We start from the raw sequence: 16503 nt of genomic DNA, 5'->3' as shown, positions 1-16503 counted from the left end.
TTTAATCAAAATTAGTAGCCAAAGAAACATGATTTTACACATAGTTAACGATTATATTTATTAGCGATAATGAAGTTATTTTTGCTACAAGAAAGGGTCAATTTTAAATCATGCATTGATAATTTTTTATTTTTTGCAAGAAAAATAAAGTAACCAAGTTTTTTCACATGAAAAATTAAATCAAGAAAATAAATACAGTAAAAGACTCTTACACAAACTGGACAAATGTTTTTACCGTATTTTTCACATGGACAAGGTCAATAACAACTAAAACTGGCATTTTGCTTATCTCACCCTTGAATAGTTATTAAGACCACTGTAGAATGTTAGCGCACCAGTAGATTTTGGTTTGAGACTCCTGCTAGCTTCTCTAGCTAAGAATCATACAGACTATATATGGAAAATATACTTACAAGGTGGGAGATGACAGATACTGGACTGAAGTAAAGATGGTTAGAGAAATAAAGGAAGTAGAGGTGCCTTCTCAAACACTCAGTGAGCAGAGTCAATAGCTACTAGAAGAGTTTAAACTCCTGGGGACTGATCCTGAGCTGAACTAGAGTGCGGAAAGCAGGAGGATCTCCTTATGTGGGTATTGATTCCCCCCACAATTGGTGTCCCCAGTCAGCAGAATGTGCTGGAGATATATCCACAGTACACTGCACTCCGTCAGTTCCTGGCTGGTAGACTTCATACCTATTTCTTAATTACAGGAAGCCTAGCTAAACTGAAAGAAAACTAGTCTAACAGAAATCCTGGAAGCAAGAGTGAAAGTTAAACAAGCGTATTATTCAACTTGTTTGAAGCAGACTGCAACTGCAGAAGCTGGCAAGAACCTTAAGACAACTGGTGTTAGTGCTGAAATACTCTGTAGAGTCATTGGTCAACTGCATCAGCTCAAGTACAACATAGGTAAAATCCCACCTACTACGAGATTGACCTTGTCCCATTGGAGACACTACTCTCTGTTCAAAAAACCAGAACTGCTTGTTCACATTTTACCTTCTGCTTCATACACTACCTTAAAAATATCAGATAATATAGGCAAGATTGAATATCATTTATTTTTTATCTTAAAATTGAACCGAATGCCCAAGGAGCATATATGAATTGGGGTGTTTTTATTTTATCAAACTCTATTAGTGTCCATCATATCAAATCTAATACTGCTTTAACAATTTATATGACACAAACACAGCTTTGCCCTTACAAAATTTTAAAGGCAATCTTACCAACAACAGTGAGTACGGCACTTGCAGAAACGCTGTCCAGGGTAGTATTTGCTACACATGTATAGGTTCCATCATCCTTATCAGTTACATTCATAATGGCCAAACTATCTTTATGAATAATAAACCTGTAAATAATACAATCATGGAATTTTCATTGTTAGAAAAAGTTGTGTATAAACATTACCAAATCCTAATGATTTATAATATTTTTGTGGGTACCAGCAACATCTCCATAGCTTAATGTATCTTCAACATTTGCACGATAACTACATTTTTACTAATAGGTAACATCAGTATTAAAATGTGTTTTCTTTTCTGAACGACACCTCTCTTAGCAGTTGATTCGGACCTCTGATCTGCAAATGTGTAGCACTAAAAAGTGTTGCTTTTGCATCTCAGAAGCTGGCAGAAGCCTTCAGTCCTAACTGCCTCTGCAATAGGATACTGATGTCCCCCAAAAGACAAGACAGGACACATCACCAACACACAACTAGAGCTGTGAACATCTGATCAGATTTATAACGAATTCACTTATTCTGAGTTTGCTAATCTTTTGTAGCTGCTCTCTTCAAACACTTGTTTGATCCAGTTTTACTGGAGTAAAAGTTCACAGAAAGTGAATTGCAAAGTCTTACATGTACTTGTGTAATATGCCTAATTGTGAAATAGTTGCATATACTATTTGCCTAAACTTTTAAAAATAAAACCTTTCAATGTTTTTGCCCAAAATCACGTTTGGGATCGTAAAAATGAATCACCCATGCATGGTCACGAATGTAGGGTAAACACTGACAAAATCAGCTAAAAACATTAATAGGCAGACCCCACCGCAATCAAATCCATACAAAGATATGCTTTTCACTTTTGGAACAAAGAACTTACTTTGTGGAATTTGTCTGTATTGGCAGGTTAACATTAGCATAATATAAACTTCAGCCTAAGAACCCTACCCAAGCTTGACTGTTGCTAGGGCTTCCCTACAGGCCCTCCTCTCTCCTCGCTCCCAAGTTCCTTCACCCACCCATCTGATTTAACAGTAGTTATCTTGCAGTTAAATGTAGAGTTTTAGCCTGGGAAGCCCTCAACAGAAAAGTCCTCCATTCTCATACAAGTTGCTAAAAATGGCCACATGATTACAAAGCTCTAGTGTTTTCTGGATCAAGAACAGAAAAATTACTCTCTCTGTGGTGATTTAGAATTTCAGGCAGAAGGCACCATAACTTCACCTAATATAACCTCCTGTATACCCCAGGCCTTTACATTTTATCCAGTTACCTCTGTATTGAACTCAATAACCTTTGTTTTACTAAAACATAACTTGTGTTTGGCCAAAGCACATATTCTAGTAAGGCATCCAATCTTCAATGGAAGCCACAAAGAGAAGGATAATCCTTCATTTCCCTTGGTAGTTCGTTCCAATAGATAATCACTCCCACTGTTAAAAATTGTGCTTTATTTATAATTGGAATTTGCTGGGCATCAGCTTCCAGCCATTGGTTCTTGGGATTCCTTTTTCTTCTAGATTAAAGAGCCTTATAGTACCAGGTATTTTTTAAAGTACTTATAGATCCTGTTAAAGTACTTATACATTGTAATCAACGGATTGCTCAATCTTATTTTTGAAAACCTAAACAGATTCAGTTCCCAATCACACACTATGAGCCATTTTCTCATGCCCTCAAATGTTTTTTGTGGCTCTTTTCTGCACCCATTCCAATTTTTCAACGTACTTATTAAAATGCGGACACCAGAACTGTATTCAATATTCCAGGACCAGTCTCGCCAACCCATATACAGAAGTCAAATCACTTCCCTGCTCCTACTCATCACTCCCCTGCTCGTTTTGAATATCAGCACAATATTAGCACTCTTCCAGTCTTCTGAAATTTCCCTTGTATTTCAAGATTTATTAAAATGAATATCAGCAGGCCAGAGATCTCCTCACACAGCACTTTCAAGATTCCTGGGTGCAACTTTTCTATTTAGTTTAAAATGTTTGTTTCTAGCAGATGTTGTTTAATGACATCCTTAGTTATTAATGGACTAGAAATTACTTCATCATCTTGATGTGATACAAGTACATCATTCTGCTTCTTTCCAGATACAGAATCAGAAATATTTATTGACCACTTCTGCCTTGCCTGCATCACAAACAATTTTACCATCTCTATCTATTAATGGGTATATACCATTGCTATGAATTCTTTTGCTCCTAATATATTTTTAAAATCTCTTTCTTATTGTTCTCAGCACCAACCATGGATTTTTCCCTGATGTCTTTAGCTTCCCTCATCAAATTTCTATTATTCAAACCTCTAATTTATTCTGATCGCTATTTTCCATTTTTTCCATTGGTTAAATGTTGCTTTTGCATTCCTAATTGCTGCCTTCACTTTGCCACTGTACTAGGATGGGCTTTTAGGGAAAGACAAATATGGGTCTGATGTTGTTATTGATTAGTCTTCTTGTGGAAGAGTTACTCAACATATGTGGCCTTGAACATTTCAGATGAACAGGAGAAACATGAACAACAATGAATTTAAAAATACAATTACAAAAAAACAAAAGAAATAATTTATCTGTACCTTTCATCATCTGGCAGTTCACCATTATCCTTCACCCACGTAATAGCTGGTATTAAGGTAGGATCGTGCTTTATAGTACACTCAAAGGAAACCTGGCCACCCCTTTGAATGATTTTGTATTCAGGCTGTTTAATAATCATTGTTGGATCTGAAATTTAGAGTTGCTATTAGACATTTAAATTGTTTGAAATTCTGGGTTAAACTGTGCTTAAAATAGTTTACAACGATGATTGGTTTCTTACCTTTGACTTCTAGATGGACCTCATTTTGTACCTTCCCTAATTTATTCCTTGCTACACAGGTATATGTGCCAGTACTATCCTTTTGTGCCACAGGAATTTCCAGAGTTCCATTGTCATGGAAAACATAAAGATCTCCGCGCAGGATGCTCCCTTTTACTCCCTTAAACCTTTATATTAAAAATTGTGTCATTATCCAATATCATGCACTAATTCAATGAAATCTAATGTGAGAAAAGCAAATTTTAGAGTACTGCATAAGAAAATACAGATGTCAAGTAAATCCATGTAGTGAAATTTAAAAGGGAATCTATCAGTAATTTAATTAAATGTTAAATTACATAAATAATTTAATGTATCAATATTGTAATCAGTGCATGTTAAAAAAAAAGAGTGCCCTACTTTATTTTTAGAAAAAGAAATATAGAATAACAAAAATATTTAAATGATTGCTTTCAAGGAAAGTGTATGCCTCTTCAGAAGTACTTATACACAATGACTTACCATTCAATTTCAGGCACAGGTGAACCAAAAAAAGCACAATCTAGCAATGCAGGGTTGTTTGCAATGACTTGATATAATTTATTAGCAGGAGTCAGAATTCTTGGTGGCTCAGCTAAAAAGACAACACAACACATTTTTATTTATCTATATATAAGGCATATTTGATTACAAAGATCAGGAGTAGCCTATAAAATTACACATTTACGTCTCTCTCTGAGGTGACTTAGGGGCTCTATCTAGCTCTGCTGCTGGTAGTCTGTAGAAGCTGTAATACAGGGGAATCTCCCTGTTACAAGTAAATACTTCCTTCTTGTTTTTCAGTGAGCAACAGTGATAGGCACTGAAGCATGTGACTTCACTCGAAGAATTCAAGTTAGAAAATGCTCAAAAAACGAAAGCAAGGTCCATTGGGCCAAATATCAATGCCCCAATGCAGATAACTGATTTGAACACACAATTACTAGGATGTTCTACAACCCCTGTGTGCAAGGAAGCAGCACACACCAGGAGCTGGGGTTAAACTCTTTGGTGAAGCACCTTTCCTTTCCTCTAACGCATCTTGCAATAAATAAAAGAGGGTCTTTCCTTGGCTTCATCTGCTGAACTCTGATCTTTGGAACTGATTCTGTTGTTTCCTCATGGTGAGGCTTTACAAGGAGACCTCTTTCCAACTTGGATTTTACAACAAGCTTAAGTCACAGGGAGGCACTGAAGGCCATACTACTCATAGCTGGAGATACCTTCTTAGGAGAAGGTCTCCCTGACTCAGGCATAACCAGATCATCTTGCAAGAGCAGCTTCTGAAACAGTGTCTTAAAATCCTTTTGGATCCTTTCTGAGAAGATCTTAAAGGTGTTGCAGGCTTTAGCTGAGTGTCCTTTACCTTTTTCATGACTATTTGAAGTCCCAGTTCTTATGTGGATCAAGAAAACAATTTTTTTTAACAGAATGTTAAAAAAATTAAAATGAAACATTAAACCTAGTACTAATTCAGTCTTTACAGCTATTTTTGTTTGCCTGATTTAACAGACTAAGGGGACAAGATACTTTCATGCCTGCTTCAGCAGAGGGAGGGAGGAAGTTAGAGAGAGTAGGGTATCTATGCTCTTCATCTATAGAGTGACGGCTCAAGGCATATGCTCACACTCTACTCAAAAAAGTTCTGTAGCTGTATGGCTGGGCATGCAACGCCTACAGTAGGGCTCTGTGGAGACCATATATGAAGGAGAAGAAAGAACTGTGTAATATAGGGGTTTGATTAGTATTCATAATCACTTGTAATATAAAATATTTATTTTATTAACATTTATGTTGACTTAACCAGCAATATTTTTATGTTACTTACCATTGCATAAAGTCTGGATTAAATTAAACAATATCAGGAAAATTTACTAATCAACAACTCTTTTTTAAGTTACAGATGAAAAATGAAAGATTGATCTTACCCAAAACATTCACAAATGCATTTGCCAGCAAGTATCCATATTCATTAGAGGCATTGCATTGATAAACAGCACTTGATCTTTCTTGCACATCAGAGAAAATAATGGTATCACCATCTACTTTTCTGCTAGGATCTTCTGGGGCAACTAGATGGGTTAAAAAAAGTGTATTTATTCTTTCTTAAATTGTTATTAAGATGATGAGTACTATATTTGTGAAGGGAATGAAATCTTATGAAAGACAGAAGTATTTCTTGATTCCATCTTCCCAGACTTCCCTTCAGTGGTTCACCATTATACCATAAAGTGATTTAGAAGGTTATCCAGATTCTATATTTATTCAGTGCAAACTGGATACTGTCCACTGTTCTTTTATGATTAACACCAAAGCATATGATCCATGTAATTTAAAGAGGAAAACATATAAAAATATACTGATGTCTTTACGATTCAGGCAAACAAAGATACAGATGTAGATATGTAATGATTGGGATAAGAAAAAAACACCTTCTTAATGCCAGAAGAAAATTAATTTATAAAGATGAGCGAAGTTTAGAATATTATAGAACTCAAACTGTTAACATGTTCTGCTATTCTTAAGCATAAATATGTCTAAAAACATAAAAATATAATATAAAAGATAGCTTTCCCCACATGAAAATTACCTCAAATTAAACTATAATAGGTCAGATGTATTACTGCATAGGAGTTCTTTGTGAACAAGCTAGGAGCATTTATGGAAGTGGTGTTAGTGATTCAGTAGGTGGCACTCTTTCCTCTGAATGAGTACTGAACCACTGCCAGTTCTAAACTGTTCTGTAGTGCAGCTGCATGGTATTAAACAGCTGCAGAGTTCTAGAAGTGGCATGGGATGCTATAGGATGAAATATATAATGCCGAGTAAAAGACAAACATATTTTTGAAGTTACTGGACCAAATATTGCTCAGTTATCCCTGCATAACCACAATAAATAGAATCTAGCCTATCAAATTTTGTTGCATATAAATACACAAAACTACAGTTTTAATGTATTTGCAGACATCACATTTTTGGCAGTATTTCCCGGGTCTACATCCCCTGATATTATCTTTGAATTTGAGAGCAAAATTAAGCCCGAAGAATGCATTGTCAAAGATATAATTCAGGCCAAGAGCTGAAGAGAAGTAAAAAAAAAGAAACCATAATAAGAACATCCACTGTTAAATTAGCAAGGATTTTTTTAAATGATCTAAATCTTCATGCTTAAGGACATAACCTAACTTCTAACTGAAAGGGATTAGGAATTAATTTCCCATATAGTTTATTTCACAACTGCCTATTATGGGTTGTTTTCCTTGCACTTTATACTAAAACATCTGGTATTGACAACTGTGACAGACAAGATAATAGACTACAAATATCTCTGGTCCAGTTCTGTTTCTCATTATGACCCGCTTTCCTCTGCTCAAATGGCTCTCACCTCACTCTGATTCCAAGGCTTAGTTTACACAAGGAAATTGCACCAACTTAACTAAATCATTTTCTAAATACATTTTTCTTATCCAATTCCTGGCTCAAGAATGGTTTCCTTCTCAAGCCCAGTCCACCTCCATTCCTATTTCTGGGCCACCATCACTCTGTTGTTGGGGGTAATCGCCTTTGCTTTGCTTCCTTTTGTATCAAAAGCTCCCAGTCTTCTCATATTCTATTTCAAGACCCCTTTAACCTTAATTCTGCCCATCACCTATATTTCAACTGACTTAACTACCTGGCTACTTGGTTGTTCACAACATCAACCCTTGCCTGTATTTCAGAGAATCCCACTCTCTTTACTACTAAGTACTCCTGATTCAAAACATGTTGCCCACAGACATGACAAACCCGTGGAAAAAAATTGCAGAAATGTGGCTTGTTTTTGGCTTAATTGGTTTGTGAGTTGCTGGTTGGCTAGTTTTTGGCTTGTAGCTTGTTAGTCTTGTAGCTTGTTGCTTCTTCTTTTTTGATCAGCTCCTGGCAAGCAGGGGCAAGGGGGGAAAAGCAGGGGCAAAGGGAGGAGACAGTCAGTGGTGCACAACGGGCCTACCACAGTCCCAGACTGCATGCCAGGGTGGATCTAGTCACATAAAGTGTTGGGTTCTAAGGGACTGGCTTGTTTTGAAATGGGATTAACTTGATTTCTGGCTTATTGTGAACGTCGGGGTGCTTATTTACCATGTGAAAGTTGGCAATTGTGGTTGCCAATACTGGCCCTACTAAAAATGTGAAGGAGCCATGCTAGTTCATATGTTCACATGTTATTTCACATGTTCACATGCGATGTCAAAGATCTTAATTTTATGAGGACATTTCAAACTCACAAAGTGAAACAAATCCCCCATCCCCTGAAATTAAATGCTTAAACAAGGTCTCAATATAATCTCCGAGGGCATATTTACTGTGCTAGGCCCTGATTCTGCAAAAGAACTTTTCCAGGCACATATTTCTGCCAGTGTAGATCCCTTTTACAGAATGAAGTACTTTGAGTTGACTGGCAAACCACATCAGTTTACATACCTGTGTACTTTAAACAAATCTTCTTTATATGGAATATGTATATTCTGTGTGATTAATTTAGGAATTCATTTAATCAAAGATTGACTCTACTGGCATATAATTTAAGAGCTTTTGTAATATTCATGAAACTTATGATTCTTTTACTGTGTTCATCAACAGTTAACTGTCTTTGGGCAATTACTACTGACTTACAAAGATGTAGCAGTAGCACATAAAAGAGATGACATTATTTTTGGAAATTAACTATTTTTTGCAAGCAAGAGGAAGGATTTGCCTTTTAAGAACAGTTTTGTTACATTATTTGATCATTTGTAAATCATATTCACCACTGTGGAAGGAAGCAACTGAAAATAAGCTCATTTTTACACTTTTACAACAATGATGCTATAGGTAGAACTGAAAAGCCACTTTTAATATATGTGCCATTTTCTGTTGCTTATAACTTTCCCCACAAATTACTTTTTCGGATGAAATTTCTTACATTAAGACTCAGGGTATGGCTACACTTGAAATTTCAAAGAGCTGCCGCGGCAGCGCTTTGAAGTGTGAGTGTGGTCAGAGTGGCAGCACTGGGAGAGAGCTCTCTCAGCGCTGCACATAAACCATATCCTCTACGGGTGTAGCGTGCAGCGCTGGGAGCGCGGCACTAATTACACTGAGGCTTTACAGCGCTGTATCTTGCAGCGCTCAGGGGGGTGTTTTTTCACACCCCTGAGCGTGAAAGTTGCAGCGCTGTAAAGTGCCAGTGTAGCCATACCCTTTGTTCAAAAGTTAACTTGTGTGAGGAGGATGTGGTGGGGTGGGAGTTGTTAAAATTCCATTCTGATGTGTTTGAGATGTCAGTGTGTGGAAAGAACAGTCAAATCTGACTGTTTTTTGCATTCTTATCTAAAAGCTGGCTACTTTTTAGAACTTCAGCTGAATCTATGGACTTAAACCCCAATCCTGCAATCTGATCCATGTGGACAGACCCCTGACCTCAAGCAGAATCATGACTTTTGTTCATAAACAGAACATGGATTATTGGCATGTTAGACAAAATCTGAGTTAGAAACACTGATAGTAAAAGCAGCAGGAAACTGTGTATTATTTAAACATAGTGTGCAACTTCCTGCTAAAGGAATGATCAGGACTTGCTCAGGGAATTCTGCCGCTCTAGACAAAGTTGTAAATATCTGTCCCTGACAAGCCCACATTTTGCTCCCACAACATTACTGAACATTATCTGTGACATTACGTATTTGCAGGACTGAGACCTGAATGCTTTCCCACTCCCAATATTTGCAGTATCCTTAGGTGCATATTTGCTTTCTGTATGTTGAACCTGCTTTCTATGTGCTTCTCCAAATATGCAAATAAATACAACACGTTCAAATACAAAGAAAGCTATATATTATGTCAGACACTCTCTTCATCTTAGCTAGTCATTCCACACCATAAGTCTCCCCTATGTTGATCGGAATCTATCATCATTATTAGACTGCACATCCAGTTCCAGTTTTGCATGATATCCCCCATCTCCTAAATAGCACTGGGAATTTCTTACAACAATATGGTTATTTCATTGGCCCTAGTAGCGCCATTCTATTTTCTTTTAAAAAGGTAAATGCAACATTATAGATACAACTGATTAAAAGCAACATTATGGTTAGAGTTGGATGAAAAATGGAAAAAAAATTCCACAGAATTGTTTTTGCCATTTCTCATTGAAATGTTTAATTTTTTCTGATGAAGTGTATTTACTGTTTAGATTTTATATGTACAAAATTCAGGAAGTTCAGATTTATGATTTTCAGAGCAACAGTTAGTTGAGTACACTGCATGTTCAGTGCATATAAAAGTAGATAACCAGCAGTCAAAAGAAGAAAATAAGAAAATTTTACCCTGATTACCAAAAAAAAAATCTCTGACAATAAAATATTAGGGCCCGAATTAAAGCCTACTGAAGTCAATTGAAGTCTGTCCATTGATTTCAATGGGCTTTGGATCAGGGCCTAAAGTGCTGTTGAACAGTCTTGCCAAGGAAAGGGAGGAAGTTACATTGCCTGGCATATTTAACATTCGACTAGTCAAACATGTAATAGATGTTCATTAGAGAATAACCCCAAGAATGGAGATGGGCTGGATGGCCTAAAATGTATTTTTCCATCTCTGGTTTCTATGAATTTATGATTTATTAATTATTATTATTATTACTAATAATAATATGATAATGGTCAAGCCACTGAGTGTTCCCAGAATCACTGAATGACTTCCTCATATGGAATGGGTTACCTAGAGAGGTGGTGGAATCTCCTTCCTTAGAGGTTTTTAAGGTCAGGCTTGACAAAGCCCTAGCTGGGATGATTTAGCTGGGGGTTGGTCCTGCTTTGAGCAGGGGGTTGGACTAGATGACCTTCTGAGGTCCCTTCCAACCCTGATATTCTATGATTCTGTGATTTCCATGTCTGAAATGAAGAAGCCAAATAGTAATGTCTCAGAACAGCTGGTATTAAGTATTCTCAGAAATGTTTATTTAAACTGTTAGTCCCACAGCAGGGTACTTGTCTTTTATTTGCCTGTAAAGTGCAATGCAGGCCCAGGATACTACACAAATTATAGTCAGAAATATGCTACTTGGAACACAACCATATTTTGTAGGGTAGGCTGCTAACTGTGTTTCTATTTGATAGTGAAGGTGATAACAAATATGTTGATGACATGCTCAGATGCTCTGTTGGAGACTCCCTTGAGCTAAAGGCTAACCCAATGTAATAGAAGGAAAAGGAACACAGTAACCTGACTGCTTTTTCACATATCAATGACAATATGTACACCTTGTCTTTCTGCTCATCTTGGAGCGTAATTTACTTTGATCAATAAGACGTCATAAACAATACGCAGTAAAAGTGGAGAAGAATTTCTCTTTGGGACAGAATAGCAAAATTAATTACTTTAAGTGCCTTTAGATGCCAAAATCTTCTTTAACATGGTACATTTATGAATCAAGAGCAACCATTTCTGACATGCTTTTAAAGTGACCAGGTATGATTTCTGATAAACCTTTCAGAAACAAATTTTTATTTTTTCAACCCTCAAATAAAGTCCAGTAAGATAGGGTTGCAACTCATAATGGTATACTTATACTCGATGCATGATACTAACAGCATAACAGAAGAAAATGTCGTTAAACTGTGATAATTCACAATCACTTATTCATCTTTTTTAAAAAGCTGTTATGGTATAATTTTGAATCAGGGTAGAAAATTAATCATTCAAAGAAACAAATACTTGATATGAATGTTGACACTGAACATATTTCATCATAACTGTAGAGCCCAGATTGTCAAAAATATTTCTCATAGCTTATGCACATTTTGCAGTGAATGTAAACACTATGGCGCATATCAATCACAGGTCTTATAAACGTGATCCCTAGCAGATGGTGCTGAAGACCAACCAGAGATAACACACACATGAGCATATTCTAAAGACACAGTAGATCCTGTTGTTGTTTCTGCTGAGATAATATAATAATGATAAGCAGTCTTTCTTATTGACATGAATTGAAATACTTGGCCCCTGTCTAGCCTTCATACAAAATGCTGTTGGTCCTCATATAGGCTTTGCAAGTTTTAGAACAATCAAAATATCATCTGTCTTATAGCCATTAATGCTAAAAGTAATGTTATTTATTTTATCGTACATGCCTCTTCTTCCAGAGGATCACATTCATAACCAATATGTAAAAGTTGCAATCATATCCATTACTTATCAGTCATTTCCCTAGTTAAAGTTATAAATGTATGATCCGGTATTGCTGAAGGAGGTTGAAACCAGAACAGTCAAATAGCATCATAGTTAATTATTTGCATAATTGTGGTGACACTATGCATTTTATTAGCTATATATTTGCAAGGACAGAATGGGGACAAGACAGTAAATACCAAATAAAGTACAGCGTAAGAGAAGAATGTCCTAGCGCTTATTAGATTTAAGTAAATTCTGCTGGTAACTGGCTGAATCAAGATGGCATCATATCCAGAGTAATCCATATCTTTGAGACCTCCAGGTTTCTCACATGCTCTACCTGAAACTAACTTTGAAGACCACCCAAAAGCTACAGCTAGTGCTGGATGTGGCTGTTCTCCTGCATATAGGTTGTGGCTGCAATGAATATTACATTTATATTACGTAAAGACTGTACTTGCAATTCAAGACATGACACAGGTATATGATGGGGTATCCACCCATTTCAGGCCTGAAAGGGTCAAAGTGGCCACGTAGGCCAATTAGCTGCCTAGGCTGCACCTGGAGAAGCCAGGGAGATGGGATTAATTAGACATGATGTTCAGCTGGACAGGAAGAAGAAGGGCCTGTATAAAGCCGAGGAACTGAGAGCACAAAGGGATGGCAGGGAGATTGTCTGCAGTCACCTTCTGGGAGAAAAGAGGTGTGTTTGGGGCTATAGAGATAGGAAGCCTACAGTTGCTCCCTGATTGGAAGGAGTTTGGGCTGGTAAACCAGAGAGGTGGGAGAGACAGAAAGACAGGAAAGGCTCAGGGGAAATGCAACAAGGGTATGGAATAGGGCAGACCCTGGCTGCTGATGAAAGGGCCCCTGAGCTGGAACCTGGAGTAGAGCGAAGAACCAGGTTCCCCTACCAGCCACTGGGGAAGTGGCGTGAACCAGACAGCCAAGAGTGGACTGCCTGGGACAGTTTGCCTTGGAAGACTTTGATGCCCCAAAAGGGGAGGACCTCAGTGATTTGGCCAGAGGGCTGAGTCACTAAGAGGAAGCTGCAACCCCTGGAGTGAGAGAGGCCACAGGATGGGAGATAATGATGGGTGAAGAGCCTAACAGAGGAGGGTGCAGCACCTGGAAGGAGCTAATCCCCAGAGCTGCCAGGAGGAGGTGTCACCTGCAATGAGTGGCCCCTCCACAGTTTGGTGGGGAATGCAGACAGGCAATTACCCTTTATAAAAGAGATTGTGTAAGAGATTGTGGTGGACCATGAAGAATGGTATAAGCCGGTTACCCCTGATACAAGGGGAGTATGGGAGGCAATAACAGAAAAAAAGGAAAGAGAAAAAGGAGTGACAGAATGTGGAAGCCGTTTTTGATGAAGGCACTTGTACTCTCCCAGCCTGGACTCCAGAGTCTTTGCCCCTGCAGATGAGGACTGAGAAACAGCCAGAATGGATCCAGATCTTGCTGAGGCAGCTGCTGGAGAATGAGCAGAGACAGTGGGAGGCACATTGTTACCTGCAAAACTATTTGACACAGCTGGCTGAACAGCACTGAATTTATTTAAGCTCATGCAGGAAGAAATTATAAGATGCTGCAGAGTGTGGAAAAGAGGTACCAGTAGGGTGACCAGATGTCCCGATTTTATAGGGATAGCCCCAATTTTTGGGTCTTTTTCTTATATAGGATTCTATTACCCCCCACCCCCTGTCCCAATTTTTCACACTTGCTGTCTGGTCACCCTAGGTACCAGGGTCAGGAGGGCAGAGGTCTGGCCAAAGGAGTGGTTATGCCTGCACGTGAAGGGGACACCTGAAAAAACTGTGCACCTACCAGTATGAGAAAGGAAGTCCCAAAGAGTCCAACCTGTGTGAAGAACAGGAAAGGGAGGGGCATGTTTTGCCTGTGGTCAGCAGGGGCACCTAAGGAGGACATACTCATATATGAGCTGTAAGGTGAAGGCAAGCCCAGGAGAGGGGACTAGACAAAATAAAGACAAAGTATGGCTGGCTGATGAGGCAAGGAAAAGGATTTGGATTGGGTTCCACAAGATCAGCCATATAAGAAGGCACTGCCCTGTTAAGAAAGGATGGAGTAGCAAAGGGGATAGCATGGACGCCAGTGAGATAGGAAAAAAGGGGTCAGAAGGTAAAATGATTGGGATGGAGACGTCCCAAACAGACATAGGAATGAACACAGAAGTATAGGAGGCTATTATGGGAACTTAGACCCTGAGAGAAAGGGAGCTGGGGGATTCTGCAGAGCAAGTAAAGATGCTGCAGGAGAAATTAGGAGCAGTCAAGCGTACCTTACAAGAAGCTGTAGAGGATTTAGAATTGCAGTGAAGTGAGTATCAGGACATCATCAAGGAGAAATGCGGATTGCTCCTCATGGTGAGGGAGCTTGAGCAAGAAGAGCCAGAGGAGACAGCCGGAGGAGGTCTCTTCACACATAGGCTGCAGGGTGAGAGTGGACAATCTCACTCCAGGAGCTGCAGTGTCCTCTTCGCGACTTGCCCTCCGGCCAGGTCACTCTGGTCCACCCCTTCTGGGGTATCAAAGTCCTCCAAGGCAAACTATCCCAGGTGCAGCACCTGGAAGGATCTAATCTCCAAAGCCACCAAGGGGAGGTGCCACCTGCCAGGAGTGAACCCTGTGACAATGTATAATTCACTCTACATAGTTTGGGCCTGGAAACTTGAAAGGCTGCCTCTCTCCTACATGGTAGCCTGAGGTTTAAGACTGATGATTCTGAGTAATGGTGCCTAGATTTAAATGTCTAGGGGCTGATGGTTGAGAGCCCCGAATGTTCTCCATTGTCCATTGTAACCAAAATCTGTAGCTCCTTGGGGCTTTGTGTAAATCTACTTTCTCAGACCTTTGATCAAAGTGGCTAAATGTCACATTATGTATTTAGACTATATTATGGGATGAGAGTATTTTTGGCGGGTTTACTCAAGGTGTTGTTTTAATTGCATATGTTCTGTGGGGAAATGAGGACAGAAAAGCTCTTGGCCTGTAGTTGGATTTTGTGCTTTGGAGGAGTAGGGTAAGTGCTGAAGGGAGTTAGAGGGAGGAATTGGAGAAGTTCTGAGCTGGGCAGTGGAAGGGCCAGGTTTGCAGGGTTGAGAGAAGGGAGAAAAGAAGTTACTTGGTGAATGAGGGTGTGGTTGAACTGGTAGTTGATGTGCAAGGTGGTGAAGACAGTAGCTGAGAGGTGATTTGGTATGAGCTAGATTGGAGGGGCAGAAGTTGGGACTGGGAGAGAACAACAAGGGCACACAATGTTAAGAAGAATAAATACTGTTTTCTCTCATCTTGCCCTTTACTGTAAGCCAGCACAATTTTTCATTCTACAAGAGAGAGAGGACAGAAGACGGATGAGAGTGCCCTTTTATCTTCTTCTTTCTTCCCCCACCAACCCTTCCTTATTCGCCTGAAAAACAGTTCCATGAGACCTCCCTAACTGGTACCCCAGGTTCTCACTATGAAAATAGTATCAACCTACAGGGGATGGCAGGAAGTGGAGGCTACAGGGTGGCAGATTGTTACCTGCAGCCCCACGACATATTTTGGGCACCAGCAACCACTGTCCACTGGGTACACTGTATGCAGTAAATAAAACCAGCTTCAATGTATTTCATCCATTTTATATTCATTAGGCCAGATCCTGGCCCATCTGCACAACTCCAGCAGGAATGATGGCTGGAGTGGGGAGTGTGTGCTGACACTGACAGCCCATCTCATTCTCCTATGGGACTGGTCTAATCCAGAATATCAGAGCCCAGTAGCCTCCATCCCACACTCATGTGGCTGGGACCAGCAGAGTACATGTGTGTGTGTAAAAGTTCAGGGAAAATAATAACTAAGAATTTTCCTAACCAAGGATTATGAAACATTCTCATGAACAGAGATCAAACGGTTATCCTTTTCTGTCTTCAATTCAACGTATTATGTGATTACAAAGAGAGACTGAATAAAAATATCATTTTAATGTGAAAAAAATGATATAAGCATGTAAAGAACATATCAAGTGAAGATAATCAGTTTCTTTCAGTACACTATGTCCTCTAATTTTGAAGTGTGTTTAATATTTAAAAGCTCAGCCTGTACTATAAACCACTGAACCAATAAATTAGTCTTTTGTGCAGTATTGCAAGTACCTTTCTGAAGTCCAATTATGTCAGTGATTCCCTTTCCAATTAATTTGGATAGTTACTTCCTTAAAAGTTGAGGCACTTTA

At 38.8% G+C, this 16503-nt stretch overlaps 1 protein-coding gene across 23 annotated transcripts in view; it reads right to left on the bottom strand.

Moving 5' to 3' along the window:
* NRCAM (neuronal cell adhesion molecule) overlaps positions 1–16503 on the bottom strand; it is a 132891-nt gene that overhangs the window by 70345 nt on the left and 46043 nt on the right. For all 23 annotated transcript variants that reach the window (XM_075065683.1, XM_075065697.1, XM_075065710.1 and 20 more), the window contains 5 exons: positions 6006–6149; positions 4561–4672; positions 4060–4226; positions 3818–3965; positions 1233–1357 (listed from right to left, as the gene is read on the bottom strand). In XM_075065683.1, the coding sequence (XP_074921784.1) occupies positions 1233–1357; positions 3818–3965; positions 4060–4226; positions 4561–4672; positions 6006–6149 (696 nt within the window). The remainder of the gene's footprint in view (positions 1–1232; positions 1358–3817; positions 3966–4059; positions 4227–4560; positions 4673–6005; positions 6150–16503) is intronic.

This window comes from Chelonoidis abingdonii, chromosome 1 (assembly GCF_003597395.2).
Source record: "Chelonoidis abingdonii isolate Lonesome George chromosome 1, CheloAbing_2.0, whole genome shotgun sequence".
Taxonomy (NCBI): domain Eukaryota; kingdom Metazoa; phylum Chordata; order Testudines; family Testudinidae; genus Chelonoidis; species Chelonoidis abingdonii.
This window is presented reverse-complemented; position numbering and strand designations above follow the sequence as displayed.